The sequence below is a fragment of the Clarias gariepinus genome, chromosome 14 (assembly GCF_024256425.1).
Source record: "Clarias gariepinus isolate MV-2021 ecotype Netherlands chromosome 14, CGAR_prim_01v2, whole genome shotgun sequence".
In the NCBI taxonomy this organism is placed as follows: Eukaryota; Metazoa; Chordata; class Actinopteri; order Siluriformes; family Clariidae; genus Clarias; species Clarias gariepinus.
In genome coordinates this window covers 15,109,600-15,124,361 of record NC_071113.1, presented here as the reverse complement: position 1 = coordinate 15,124,361, position 14,762 = coordinate 15,109,600, and the positions used below count along the sequence as shown (strand labels likewise).

Sequence of the window (14,762 nt, the reverse complement as noted above, 5' to 3'; positions counted from 1 at the left end):
ACTGCAATAAGAGAATTACAAGGCAAAACTCCACAGAATCCTGAGACATTAAGTTAAGTGTCATGAAAAGTTCTAGTCATTATAAATACAAATTATATAAAATATTACTTATAAATTTCATGTATTGGCATTCGTTCAAATTTCTAGATAAATGAATTTTTTATTTAAAAAAACTATACATGTTCACCTCCGAGATCTCTTCCCAAGATGTGGGAAGCATCAGTGAAATGTTAAGGAGAAACAATGTGACATTTTGGACAATTATTAATGATTATTCAATTCACATTTCATAATGTCAAATTTATATATTTAACTTGGCTCTGGAACTTTTGGCCACAGTGAATAGTGCACAAGAAAATAGAAAATAACAGGCACAAGTGTCTGAGAAGCCCCCACATTTAATAAGAAATAGCAATTAATCACTGTGAGGCCTGGAGTCATCTCTTAACTATAAGAATCAGGCTGTATACAAATACTGGAATGGGCAGAATACAGTCCACACAATGGAATGGTAAAATTTGGATTATTTAAAACTACACTCTCTCGCCACTTTATTAAGAAAGGCTGGTGATCTGCACATACATATTAGAGTACACAACACATCAAATAGATGGGCTACAACAGAAGACCTCATTGCTTTCCTCTTCAGTTAGTCAAGACCGAAAATATGAGGCTATTATTATTTTTTTGCTTTTCGCCCCATTTAGTGTAACTCTACAGACTGTTTGTGTAAAAATCCCAGTGTCTGAAATACACAAAACAACCTTCTGGTACCAACCATCATGCTACGAACAAAGTCACAGAGATCACACATTAATTAATTCTGATGTTTGAAGTAAAGCTTACCTACAGCCCTTGACCTGACTTTTTTTCACTGCTGCTGCTTGATTGTCTAATTAGATAACTGACATGTTGAATGTGCAAGGTTACAGATATTGCTATCAAGTTGAACAGTGAATATTTAATATGTATTACAATACAATTAATTAAATACTATCAGGCAGTATTTTTATTGCCAATTTATTTATCACATAAACTACCAATATGCATGCTGATATATTAGAAGCATTTGCTATGTTTGCATACTTGGTGGCATACCCTTTAAGTACAGCATTATAAAATATAATCTGAATGCATTTCAGTTGTGACACCTTCATTTCTGTACTCAAAGTGTCAATAAAGTAGAAAAGTTATGCTTATATGAGAATCATGCTAATATGTATAAATAGGCTGCGATATATTAGCTTTGGTATCTTGGCCCAAGGAACCCTGTACCCTAACCCTAACCCAAGGAACTCATCTTCAGCATACCTAGCCGTGGACCATTTCAGGCCCCAACTTTGTGTATATATATATATATATATATATATATATATATATATATATATATATATATATATATATATATATATATCTCCAGGTCACATGGTCTTGTGCCCACTGCAAACGTTCACAGCGGTGTCTTGGTGTCAGTGGAGTCACCTGCAACGGTCTTCTGGCATTCAAGCCGAAGCAGTGGAGTCGGTTGCAAATGGGTCTGGAAACCCTAGTACCCCTCACATCTCTTAAATTGGCTTGCAGCTGTGTGGCAGTTGCATAACGATGTCTGAGTGCATGGGTCCTTAGGTACTGGTCATCGTTGTGGTCTGTCACTCGTGGGGCTCCACTCCTGGGTCTGCCATGAACTCTGCCAGTAGTTCTGTGTCTTGATGCAAGTCTGCTGATGACACACCAAGTTCAGGAGCAATATCTGACTGCCTGCCACCGACCCGAAGGCGCGCCATGGCCAGGTGGCGCTGCTTGTCCATTAAGTGACGTTGTCTGTTCATGTCTGTTTAAATGATGAACTTGGAATGACTTACTGACAATACCATCTTTTTTATACCCACAGAATGTTGAAATTGATGTCACATTGAAAAAGGTTGTCTTTTGGAATTGGCCCCAATATAAGGCACACCTGTACACAATGAGACCATTACATGGAAAACACAAAATGAGGTGTGTCTATTACCCCAATACAATTGCCTTCCTATCCCAAAACAGTCTAAAGTGAAACAAACACCGTATGTATGACATCCACTTAGTCTCTTAAGTAGTGTGCATATATGTCTACCAACACATGTATATTTCAGACCTGTGGGAAACACACTTCAATATTTAAAATTTCCTGCAATATAGATATAGGTAGATGACTTAAATCTTGATAGCGCTTACATAGTTAATCGGGGGCATGCACTTTTTAGATGCTCACTTAACTTTAACTGGTGACACATGTACGGTTGAACTTGATTCACTGTCCACTTTAGAGAAAGCCAATACTCATCTTAAAATTTTTTTTTTATGTTTATTTCGTAAGAAATATGAGAGGGAAGATCAAATGTGCAGCGGATGTACCCAACATAAAAAAAACTCTCCACAGTTGAAAACAGCATGCGCACAGAGATGCTGCTGTGTTTGGGCGCTCGCCTTTTCGCCCACTGTATAACTGAAATATCTCTATATTTCACTTTGGCTCGCCTCTTGCTGCTTCACGTCTAGTCTCTGAACAAAACAAAAAGGTGTTCTGCACTCTCTCTGTTTACATTGTAAAATTATCAGTTATTTTAAAATGCTGGCATATTCCCATTTTTAAAACTTTAGTACCATAGTACTTTTACAGAATACCATGCAACACTAAAAAGCAGGAAGATGTTTCTGAATAATACATTTATACTTCTGTGTATTAACAGTAATAGTTTCATCTTAAGACTCATGGTGCATAAATTAGTTAACTAATAGCATGCCAAGCCTAACCATAACACTAATATACTGATTCATTATTTATTGGCATGAAACCCTGACATAAAGCGATTGCTTTAAATTGCACTGCCCTAAATTTCTACTTGACTAAAAAAATAAAAATAAAAAAAGCACTATGCAAAAGGAATGTAAAGTGCAGAGAGAATATCGCTGTCTGCCAAAAATGAATTTCAACTGCAGGTTATGCAGCATTTTGGGTTTGGGAAAAAGTGGAGAAATGAAAGGATGCACTAGCCACTTTGAATCAACAATGGCTTTTTTTGTGACTTTCTTTCTAAAGCAATGCCTATTTCAGCAGTGCATTATATTTATCTTTCTTATAAAACAAAGATCCTGAAAACAGTAGTGAGTCCAGGTCTGGGACAAATGGAAAATTAAAATAAAAATGTACAACAGATATTTTATTTCTGTATAATACTTTGATAAGCACCAAGCCGAAAGCACAAAAAACAAGGGAGAAATTCTGAAACCAAAGTCAATGCCCATGTGCATTTGTTTTTACTGAATCTGGGTTATTTCTACCTCTACTAAGGCAATAATGAGTACTGAGTGTGCAATTGGAAACAGTATGGAATGTGTGCTAGTTTTCCTGAATAAATGAAAACACATTTTGTGTGCTACAGCCTGCACTCACTACATACTACTATAACAGATGACCGTTTCCTTTATAATGAGCATTTCTGTTGGAGAAATGTCTGCTGTGAAACACTGACATTCATTCAAAAATAACACTTTTGTGAAAAAAAGAGAGAGAGAACTCATTCCTTTGTGTAAAAGAACACAGTTCTCATCTGTGTTTGCTTCTCATGATTTCTGTAAGCGTGTAATCCAATCATGAGGGAAACTAAAGAAATATTCCTTACGTTTGCACGACCTCCATGTTGTCACCTCGGTAACACAAGCGCAGCATGCGCTGTCCTTCCTCATCCCACAGGTGCTCTTGAAGAAACTGTGCAGTCTGTTCTGCTCTCTGAAGCAGAATCTGGTCTCCTAATACTGCCCCCACACGGGCAAATCCTGACAGCATCAGCCCTGTTACAATATGTACAGATACAGTAAATGTCAGTCATCCATTCAACATACAGAGCAATATTCAGAGCTAAGCTTACACACTAAGGGTTTTGTATACAGACGCTGAAAATACACACCCTGATATTCAGACCTCAGCTGTGAATGTGATTCTGAGATAAAACTTTTTAGACTGTTTGGAGGGCCATACCAGGTTACAAAAATTCACCAAACAGTTTAAAAAGCAACTTAATCTGAGATGTTGCTTATCCCAAAAACAGATAAAGGACTTGATAAATAAGTAGAATTTAAGTGAGCCATAAATGTATTAAAGTAAGTATAAGGTCAGCTTATTGTCAACATGTAATCGTTACAAGAAAGCATGAGTTAACCAAAGCACTGGAATTCTGTTATTACTCCAGAACATAAAACAACTCAAAAGCGGTGTCATAAAACAGCTTCCAACCCATCCATACATTATTATTTCATCACCTTGACTGATTAAGTCATGACTAGAAAATAAAACCAAAAATAAAATTAATGGATGTACTGGATCATGAGAGATTTACAACATTACAGACTATTTATAAACCATTATACTGACCAAAAAAAACTACATTTATTTTATCGTAATAAAATGTATTTAATTAAATCTGTCATATTTTAGGTTAAACATCATACGATGTTCAATTCGTAAATATTTATCCCTTGCTTTTATGTTATAGCACATCAAAGAAAATAAATAAAATCTACAGCATTTTCTATTCCTGAAATTCCTACTTGCGTTTAATGGCAATGATCTATATGCATAAGAAAAGATTAATCTCGTACACTCAAAAACTTCAGACAACTAAAAGCAGGTGACTGCATATTTTTAATATTTTCAGAAAATTAACTTCATTTTCTTATACCATCTCTGAACATTCCCCCACCCATCCATACTTTCTGTTTAAAAGTTTATTAAACCTTCTCTAAAAAGTCTAAAGCCTAAAAAAAAGTCAGCATTACTAGAAATATACCCATCAGTTTTTCATTTATTCATAGAAGTATGTGAGACGCTTTGTCACTGATTAATGCAAGTTCCTTCAGAGATACAGATACAGTCCTAGTGAATTACCAAAGTAATGGCATGTATTATACTAAGAACTGCTGTGATTAAACATGTCTCATATTTCTTCAGTTTAAAAAAAATTACTTCATTAATCACTATGGGAGCTAAAACTGTGCACAGGGCTCTGAAAGGACCAGGGCACCCGCTGAAGGTTTTGATAGCCTTTCATTACCTCAGCATGTACACAGAACAGAATGTGCTGTGAAAAATAAATGTGGCACCGCATTAGTCAATCTTAAGAAAATATACACAGGAGTGGTGCTGTTAGGAAACATAATGGTGCAATTGTGCATTTAAAAAACATGATCAGTGTATGTACCTCCAAAGCAGGTTGTGGAAAATAATTTCATTACCATTTTTTGATAATTAGTTGTTTTAGCCATTTTCGAATCACTATATAGATTCTCATGAATTAAGTTTATCTAGAATTCTTTAAATTTTGGGTTCTGATTATATAAAAAATAAATTTTAAGGAAAAATATTTTAAAACACAATGAGACGTCATATGTTCCCAGTATACAATATGAGATTTATAGAGTTTATAAGGAAAACTGATTTATTACAACAAAAAACTAATTGTAAATGCTAAATAAGTATACAATAGTCTTGAGCCATCCCTCACTTCTCCATATTAATTAAAATTAAATGACATAGATTAAATTAAAGAAATGGCAGCACAGTGGAACAGTGTTTAGCACGGCAGCCTTGGTAACCACTGAATCCGGTTACATTTATTAATAGCTGCATAAGCCTGAGTAAAAAGATGGAAATAGATTATGGTGCATATGATTCGTACCATTCCATGAGGCCAGCATCTTAGTGTCCCGGTGAGGTGGAGGCCGTGCTCTGCGCACATCAGCCAGTCTGGCCCTGGCACTGGTAAGCACTTCAGTCAGCTTATTCACACTCAGGCCAAAGTGCGCAGCAGTGAGCTCCACTGAATAACGCACGATCAGCACATTCTGACCCTGCAGCTCTCCATGTGGATCCTACACGTACATATAAACCCAAAAGAGGAACACAAAGTCTTGATGATGCATGCATATTACATAGTAGAAACTAATCTGGTATATGATAAAAATATAAACATGTTTTAAGATTTTGGACGAAGTGGATCCCGAGTGACACAACTTAAAAGCAGTCACCCTGTTGTCAGGAGACTGTGGCCACAGCTATGCATGGCTGAGTGTCAAGGGAACAAAAGAGGCCATGTTCTCTGCTTGGGAGGGTGTATACTCCTTTCCTGCAGCATGGACAGCAGTTCCTAAATATGTGGTTGGCTGTTTTTATGTGCCTCGGGGGAAACAAGTTACCCTTAATAATGAAAGAGTCCAATTATAATACTGGAGAAAAAAAAATAAAAAATAAATAAATAGAAAGTTTCACATAAGTTTAAAAAATACTAATTGAAAACTACATTTAACTGCAATAAAAATAAATTTAATTTTTTTTTCTTCTGCAAAGTGACAAATGTTTAAAAAATTTATAACCATGTGACTTTATGCGTATGTCTGAGCATATGACTAATTTATGTTGCCATCCCGGTCACATGATTTTATATTACTATGCAGTTAATAATAATGCAGGCCATGTATCTTTGATGTATTTATGATGTAATAAATCCCTCTTTTAAGAGCTAATCATCCACATTTAGGATTATAGTATCTTCTGGCAGTGGGGGCATGCTCAAGCACTGGTCTGTGAAGGGAGAGGGGAGTTGGGAGAGTTGAGTGGCAAAAGGTTGCACCTGTGGGGAATTTGTTTGATGATTGTTCTGTGCTGCAGTGAGCCACAAAGGAAATAAGGAGGGCAGAGGCGAGAGTTCCGTAAGGAAAAGCAACACAGAAGTAAAAGAGAGACTAAGAAAGAAAGGAAGAGAGAAAGTATCACATTTTTGCAGAAAAATTCTAATTAAGAAAAAGGACAATAAAGTCACTCCTGTGACTCACAGGTTGCTTCCTGCCCTTCAGTTTTGAACTTGCTATACTAGTTCCAAACCCCAGGAATTGAAGGAATAGGGTCTTCTGCCCTTGCCAAAATCACCTCGTTCCTTGCCAGCATCCACCAAGTCCAATACCAGGAGCTTCTCTAACTGTGGGCAGAGAAGTAGAACTGCTTCCAGACCCAGACTGCTCTAGACACAGTCAGAGGTTCGGCAGGTGCTCCTTAACCTGGTTTATTTCAGGGTGCTATAGGTGCTAAACTCATGCACAAGTGCTACTTATGAAAAAGGGGCTAGAGAATATCTCAGAGGACCTTGAGAATCAGACTCTTTGAGAATCAGACAGACTTTGAAAGCTGTATGTAGGAAGTCTTGGGCACAAGAATGCTCATAGCAATTCCAATCCTAAACACTTTTCAAGTGATTTCAGGCATAAGCCATCACACAAGAAGTATATTAATGCAATCCAAAGCCATCTTCATGGTTATTAAGAGGAACTTTCCCTAATTATCACAGGTTCTATAGGCAGACCATATGAGCCGTCCTCAGCAGCAGTTAGGCGTCGCAACTCCAACCAGAAACAAGGCACCAGGATGGATCAAACAGGTCCAGAGTGTAGTTGCACGGAGTGATGCATTAAACAGAGGATTGAGAGCCATGTTGTCCCAGGATGAGGAGAAGTGCCTGGTCCTATACATCAGCTACAAACCCTCAATGCGAGGAGCCAGGTGCAGCACTGCTGATCGGTATCCGATGCTTTCATTCAAGGTGGTCCAAAGGCAGAGGTTCAGATGTCCATGGCAGATTTCGTATCCCACCAATGGAGAGGTGGGACACAGCAGCAAACTGGATATGTTAACAGTGAATATGTTCTGACTGTCCATGCTTCAACTTCACATGCTGCAGATGGTTTCTAAATTTAGTGGGGCTAATGTTGCTAACAGTATCTTGTTTGCATGCAAAATAAAACTGTGGGCTAGTAATTTAAAATAATTTTCAGAATGTACCAGAGAATTTCACCTTTTTTTTAATCAACTTCATCTTATTATTGTATCAGGGTAGTCCTAACTATTCTAAAAAATGTTAGGGGACAAAAAAGGGTTTTAGCAGCAACAGATCTATTGTGTGTGTGGATATAAGAATGCAATCTATTTTTATATCTGTTTAAGGGTTAAAAATGAAAATGTGTCTTGTGTGAGCTTAAGAAAGCTAGGTTAGATATTAGTGGTTGGACTGACAACGGGAGGGAAATGCCTGAAACTTGAAATACCCAAATATGGTGGGTTAACCCTGTTTCCATTTCATGCATTCTGACTGGCTAGATAAATCCACTTCTATAAAAGAGATAAAGAGGCAGTTACCCATTTGCATTTTAACGCTACAGACACTAAAACAGCACATCTGAAACAGGAGTAAAACAAGAAACTTCTGGGATCTATGATCTATGTGATATTTCAACAGGAGCATTAAAAGCCACCTTTTGGAGACTCTAAGACTTGTTCAAAAAGAATTACAATATTTGACCTTTAAATAAACTCAACCTGCTCTGGCTGGACATTGCCTTGTTCTTTAACACCGTAATGATGCATAAAGATGTCAGCTTGTGTTGCACGTCCCTTAGCCTCCTCCACCGTGTTTGAGAGCAGCTTCCTGATCTCTGCAGCTGTCCACACACAGAATGCCCCCTCTTTCTTCTCGCTGGACTTAGCTGTGGGCAGAGAGTCTGCATCCTCAGCGCTGTAAAAGCCACCAGACTGCAGGGGGCAGCACAGTGTTATAAAATAAAGTGAATTTCTTGATTATACAGTATAAGGCACAATTTTAGGATTTTGACAGAAATAAAAAAAATTGCCTGTATTAATACAAAATTTTATTTTCCATGATAAACAACAAGGACAACATACACATGAATTGATTATAGATATACTCTGCCAAAAGCTCTAGATATTCCCAGGATGCTTTATTAAAATGGATCCTTAGAGACTGAGGTACACAATTAATATGAAAGTTTTTTCTGAGCCTTGAGATGTATCCTTATCCTTTTAGTGTAAATGCACAGAATCTGCCCTGTGCCACAAGAGCTCATGTAAACACACCCACACAGTTGTGGTACAATAGGATGAGAAATTCTATAACATATAACCCTAATTCAAAGGATTTAATGGCCTTTTATTCACTGACAGTGAACCATTTGTTATAGTTAACCAAGTGCATAAAGGTGGCATGACTTCAAAATGTGTGGAGATTTCCCCCCTATCTGCTTACTGTAACTCAGCAAAGCAAAGCAAGTAAGAACTTAAAAGATTGATGTTGCACCTGATGGCTAAGGTCTCTGGAGACGTAGTGCAACACGTCGCGGGACACATCTGCAAACAGACGCTCGCCAGACACCTGTGTTAAAAAGCAGCAACAGTAACATACCATAACGAGTGCTGAGCTAGGCCATAGTTTTCAAGGAACACCAGACTTCATAAATCACATGATTATCGATGGAAGTAAAGAAACATTTAAAAACAAATAGAAATTAATAAACTTAATAAAATGGCCATCAGCTTAACGCCAGTTACAGGAGGATATATGTTGGCAGAGCCCAACAATTAACAAACAAACCATAATCTGTTGATAATAAATGGCATATGTTGTATAAAAGCAATATCAGACTTATGGTTGTGCTGCTGTACAGAATATCAGTACTGCTGTGAAATCTTCAGCACTCGGCCTGCTCCCTCATGCCACATCACTGCTGTTCTCATATTTAGTGCAACAGCACTCCCTCTCATGTGATATTGCTCAACTATAGAACAGAGCTGTTGAAATTTAATGTAATATTTTCTATTACATCATGGCTCTAAGAGTTCTTCCAGCTGTGACACAAAAGACAGATTTATATTAATGTGCTTGTCCTAAATGTGATTCTGTTCCTATAGTAACTGTTTATTCGCAAAGAAATTGTATCACAAATACTACATATTAACTAAAGATAATAATTAATATATTTAAAAAATCTATGATTTTTTAATCTTTAGGATTCCTTATTGTTCAATAAAGATAAACAATAAGTGAATCATGAATTAGATTAGTATGAAACATTTATGGAATGACTATGAGCGATTTTTAATAATAAATGATTACAGAAACTTTAGAAAGGTTGGAAATTACAATCACTGGCAAAAAGTTGTGGCATAAGAAAAATAAAGTGCGTCTGTTTATGATGTTATAGGAAAATAATCCCTTTTGATTTTCGTTAGGCTTCGTGAATTATTTTCTTATAACGGCAAACCCTAACATTTTATGCTTTTGGTTTTATTAAGAGTCACATAAACATTTGCTCACTATCCTGTTCTTTATTATTTTGTGAAATTAGTAAAACCAAAAAAAAACTTCTTATGGCACTCAAAATTAACTTTACGCTGCAGAACTTGCCTTGACACTTACAAACCAGAGAATTTCATAAAATGCCAAAATGTCTCTTTGTAGAATACGTGTACAACGTGTACGTTATATTATTTTATGTGGAGACTCAGCTATTCTGCTACAGAAAATTATGCATATATTTATTCAACAGAAACTAACACATTAATATGAAGCTTGCAAACCATACAACTGTCAGAGGTACTGTTATAGAAATCCACAGTGCTGGATAAAATAAACTTCTAAACGAACACTTACAAGCTACAGTATACCTATCTGTAGGTCTCTGGTATTATTTAAATAAAAAGTGACATCTAAAATATCTTCATGCAGATTAGTGAACTAAAATGTTTGCATTTTTGAAAAAGGAAGTGTTTAAAAAAAGAAAAACATACAATTTGTTCATCAGACATTCACAAACATAGCCACATGCACAGACCGACCTGATACGCAGTGATGTAAGCCACTGCCAGCTGCGCCTGATCATACAGCATCTTCTCAAAGTGGGGCACATGCCAAGATGAGTCTGTAGAGTACCTATGAAAACCCTGAAACAGGCAAAAGAAAGAAAATGAGATAGACAACAATGGAGACTTGATGCAGTTCTATATTGTGTTTTTTGCCCTTTTATCACCACATATCTTACAAAGCCTGCAAATTTACCTGACCTATGTGGTCATGAATTCCCCCTAAAGCCATCATTCTGAGGGTGTGAAGGGTGATCTGCAGTGCCTCCAATCCTTCTGTGGAACCACGATTTGCAGACCAGTATGACATCAGGAACATCAGGTTTACTGGAATGGAGAAACAATGCCAATCTGCATTTAACTGTAATCAACACAGCAGTGAAAAACACCACAGCTGTATGCAAACCCGCTACATCTGCAGATCAAATCCATGTTTATCCATAGCAGCTCTTGGGGTTTGTACCTATGTGCCTTCAGATCCGTCGAGCATTTGTTTACCTGGCGTAGGGAACTTGGGTGCATCATTTGAATCCTCATATGTCTGGGCCAGCTGTTGGAAACATCTGTGAGACACATCTTTAGCTGAGGGTAGAGTTTCTTCTGAGTGAGCAGAAATGGTTGTGGCCTTCCGCAGAGCATCCATCACGCGTTCCCCACCGGATTCAAGCGCTTCTCTGTTAATCTTCCACTGAAATGGATATCAGCATAAATGAAAAGTCAGACAAGAAAACATCCACAGCAGACCTTTTCTTTGTTATGGTTACTTAAATCTGTGTATCTGACATGATGCTTCATGTGTATTCATGCTACTGCTTATGATGTGTGCATAGTAAAATAGCCAATGACCTACAATAATACCCTGGGCTACTTACTGATTAACCCAAATGCTGTTTCTGCTGTGCCCCCCGCATATTCTCATTAGCCTGCAGACTGGTTATTTACTTTATATGTATATATACATATACAGTAAAACTTCGAACTGTGAGTAACACGGTTTACGAGTGTTCCGCAAGACGAGAAAAGATTTTTAATACATTTTGACTTCACGAGCAAGTCTTTGCGTTTACAAGTACCAAGTATCATGTATCACGCATGCGCTTGTTGTTTTGACGGTGAGCGTCACGTCAACTGAGCCAATGTTTTTTCTCTCTCTTGCGCTGCGGAATTTGGGGTAATCATCTCCCCTGCTGGGTCTTAGTGCACGTCTTTCACTGGTACAATTAACATCCGTGCAAAATCCATTTTCTTCCTCAGCCTGTCGTTATGTATGTGCGCGAGTGTAATTTGACACCGTGCCGGTTCACACACACACTGTCTCTCTCTCTCTCTCTCTCTGTCTTTGCCTTTAGTGTGTGTGTTTGTGAACCGGGACTGTGTCAAATTACGCGTGCGCGCACATACAACGACAGACCCAAAAACACACACAGAGCCTTCGCACATAAACGGAAACACTTAGCTGTCGGGATTTATTTTTACTTTCTAAGGTAAAGTGCAGGTTAATTGCCTCCGAGTGGCGCAGTGGTAAAGTGCTCGCCCTATCATCCGGAGATCGCTGGTTCGAACCCCGGGTGATGCTGTTTTCCTCTCACAGCCGGAGGCATAGAGAGAGCTGATTGGCCGAGCTCTCTCAGGGGGGAAGGATGAGAGGTTCTTGTGTCCCACATTAATCACGGCTTTACAGCCAATCAGGAGCGTCTGTGAGCTCACGCACGCGGAAGGAGCGGCTAGCGCTTTCCTCCGAGTATGTTACTCCGCCCCTAATGGTGCGTGAGCAAGCAGTTCGAAAGGATGCGGTCGGCTGGCGTCACGCGGTTCGGAGGAAACACGTGATAGTCTTCGGCCCTCCAGGCTGAGTGGTAGTAGTAGCCTTAATGTGGGAGCCCCCTAGTGACGGGGAGGAATTGGCCACGACTAGATTGGGGAGAAAATTGGAAAAACCCAAAAAATAATAATAAAAAAAAGTGCAGGTTAATTTGTTTTATTTTAACTTTATATTTTGTATTAATTACTTTTAGGTATTAATGTTTTGGGTCTGTAGAACTAATAATTTGAGTTTCCATTATTTCTTATGGGTGAATTAAATTTGTTTTACGAGTGTTTTGGAATACAAGCCCACTTCCGGAACGAATTATGCTGATAATCCAAGGTTCCACCGTACTGTATACGTTTATTCCTTTTTTATATATACAAGTAGCAATCTCATGCTTTGTGAGGTTGAACAGCAAGTAGTGGCCAATCAAGTAAAAAAAGGGTTGTTTTTCGATGCACACAACCTTTTTAATTGAAAATACCGTTGAAAATCATTAGAAACATTAAAAACAATACACAGTTTACAGCATTATAAGCTTCCTAATCTGCCAGGCTTACTTTTGCTTCTGGCTCTCTATCATAAAACGAGTTTGCACCGTTTGACCAACAGCTTCCCACCACAGTTCTTACTACATTATGCCACAGAGTTTTGTTAAGTACGAATATATTGCCAAAAGTATCTTGCCTGCCTTCTCATGCATATTAACTTGAGTAACATCCCATTTTAAATTTTGCTTTGTGGATGGTTGCCCAGTCATGTTGTAACAGAAAGAGGCCATCCCCAAACTGTTTCCACAAAGTTGGGAGCATAAAATTGTCCTAAATGTCTTGGTATGCTGAAGCCTTACGGCTTCACTGGAGGTGAGGGGCCAAGCCCAATGACTGGAAAACAACTCCAGACCAGTTCTAACATGACTTTACACCAGTACACAAAGCGAGGTCCCTTAAGACAAGGATGAACGAGTTTGGTGTGGAAGAACTTGATTAGTCTGACCTCAAACTGATTGCACCTTTAGGATGAATTAGAGCGGAGACTGTGAACCAGGCCTTCTCGTCCAACACCAGTGCCTGATGCAATGCACTTCTGAAAGAATGGTCAAAAATTCCCATAAACACAGCCTTGAAGAAGAGTTGAATCTCTTATAACTGCAAAGGGTGGGCCAAAATCACATTAAATTAAGAATTGGATGTTACTCAAGTTTATTTGCATGTGAAGGCAGCTGAGCGAATATCAATATGGTGTGTATAACCCTAGCGTCAGTACCCGTCGTTGATGGGAAAAGAGTGTGTAGAAATAGTTAAAAGCTTAGAGATAAAAATGAGCAGATCAGCTTTAATGTAATTAGTCATTTTATTATTTCACGTTGAAGCTGATGTCTGCTTGTCTTCATGTATAGCAGAACTCTCTGCCTAACTTAATATTACAAAGAAATAAAATTTTCTAAGGTTGAGTATCTTATGCCTTGTCTACGCTAAGTTCAGAGAGTGAATCACAGATGAGATATTGAAAAAGTAGATTTGGTAAAGATAAAGTTTTGTCTTAAAATGACTCCAGCATATTACAATTCACTTAAACCAACTGTAGTGCTGTTATTTCAGTACTGCAAAGGTTTAATTTAATTTGGTCTAGCCAATTTTGTGTGATGCTGTGACATAATCTTGCAGCATCTGTATAAACGATATCATTGAAAAATCGAGTTCTGACCAATGAACAGACAAAAACCTATTTTTTTTATACAGATAGTCTTTGAACAACATCCCAATCGCATAATGCCCTATTTCATAAAACATATTGCAAATGTTAGGCAATGGTAAATTAGTACCTGTAATTTATTACTGCCGGAGTGAAAGTAACAGAGTACTGTAACTGAAGTGACTGCAATGGCAAGTCACAGAAGGAAAACTTTATTTTCTTGGCTTAAACTTTCTCCAAAAACCCTTCGAACACATTCAAACCACTCATAGCATCTGCTGTGTTGCACAGGAAGTATCTTTAGATTCACTGATTACGTGAAAGAAAGAAGTGTTCATATTAAGTGTGTAGTTTGCAAAGGTTCATTTGTGCTGTACCTGCTCCAATATACGCAAAAGCACAGTTTTAAATCCAGGTCTCCTCCCCAGGTCTCTTGGAGGGAAATATGTAGCTCCAATAAACGGTCTCAGATCTGGAGTAAGCCAAACACTCATTGGCCAGCCACCGCCTTCAGTAGTTGCC

The 14,762-nt window shown here is 38.0% G+C and overlaps 1 protein-coding gene across 1 annotated transcript in view; it reads right to left on the bottom strand.

Moving 5' to 3' along the window:
* The window catches only part of spata20 (spermatogenesis associated 20), a 45,542-nt gene that overhangs the window by 26,957 nt on the left and 3,823 nt on the right, over nt 1–14,762 (bottom strand). The window contains exons 5-12 of the mRNA XM_053511951.1: nt 14,618–14,761; nt 11,237–11,426; nt 10,935–11,065; nt 10,715–10,819; nt 9,177–9,251; nt 8,402–8,614; nt 5,715–5,907; nt 3,663–3,831 (exon numbers count right to left, since the gene is read on the bottom strand). Of these exons, the coding sequence (XP_053367926.1) occupies nt 3,663–3,831; nt 5,715–5,907; nt 8,402–8,614; nt 9,177–9,251; nt 10,715–10,819; nt 10,935–11,065; nt 11,237–11,426; nt 14,618–14,761 (1,220 nt within the window). The remainder of the gene's footprint in view (nt 1–3,662; nt 3,832–5,714; nt 5,908–8,401; nt 8,615–9,176; nt 9,252–10,714; nt 10,820–10,934; nt 11,066–11,236; nt 11,427–14,617; nt 14,762) is intronic.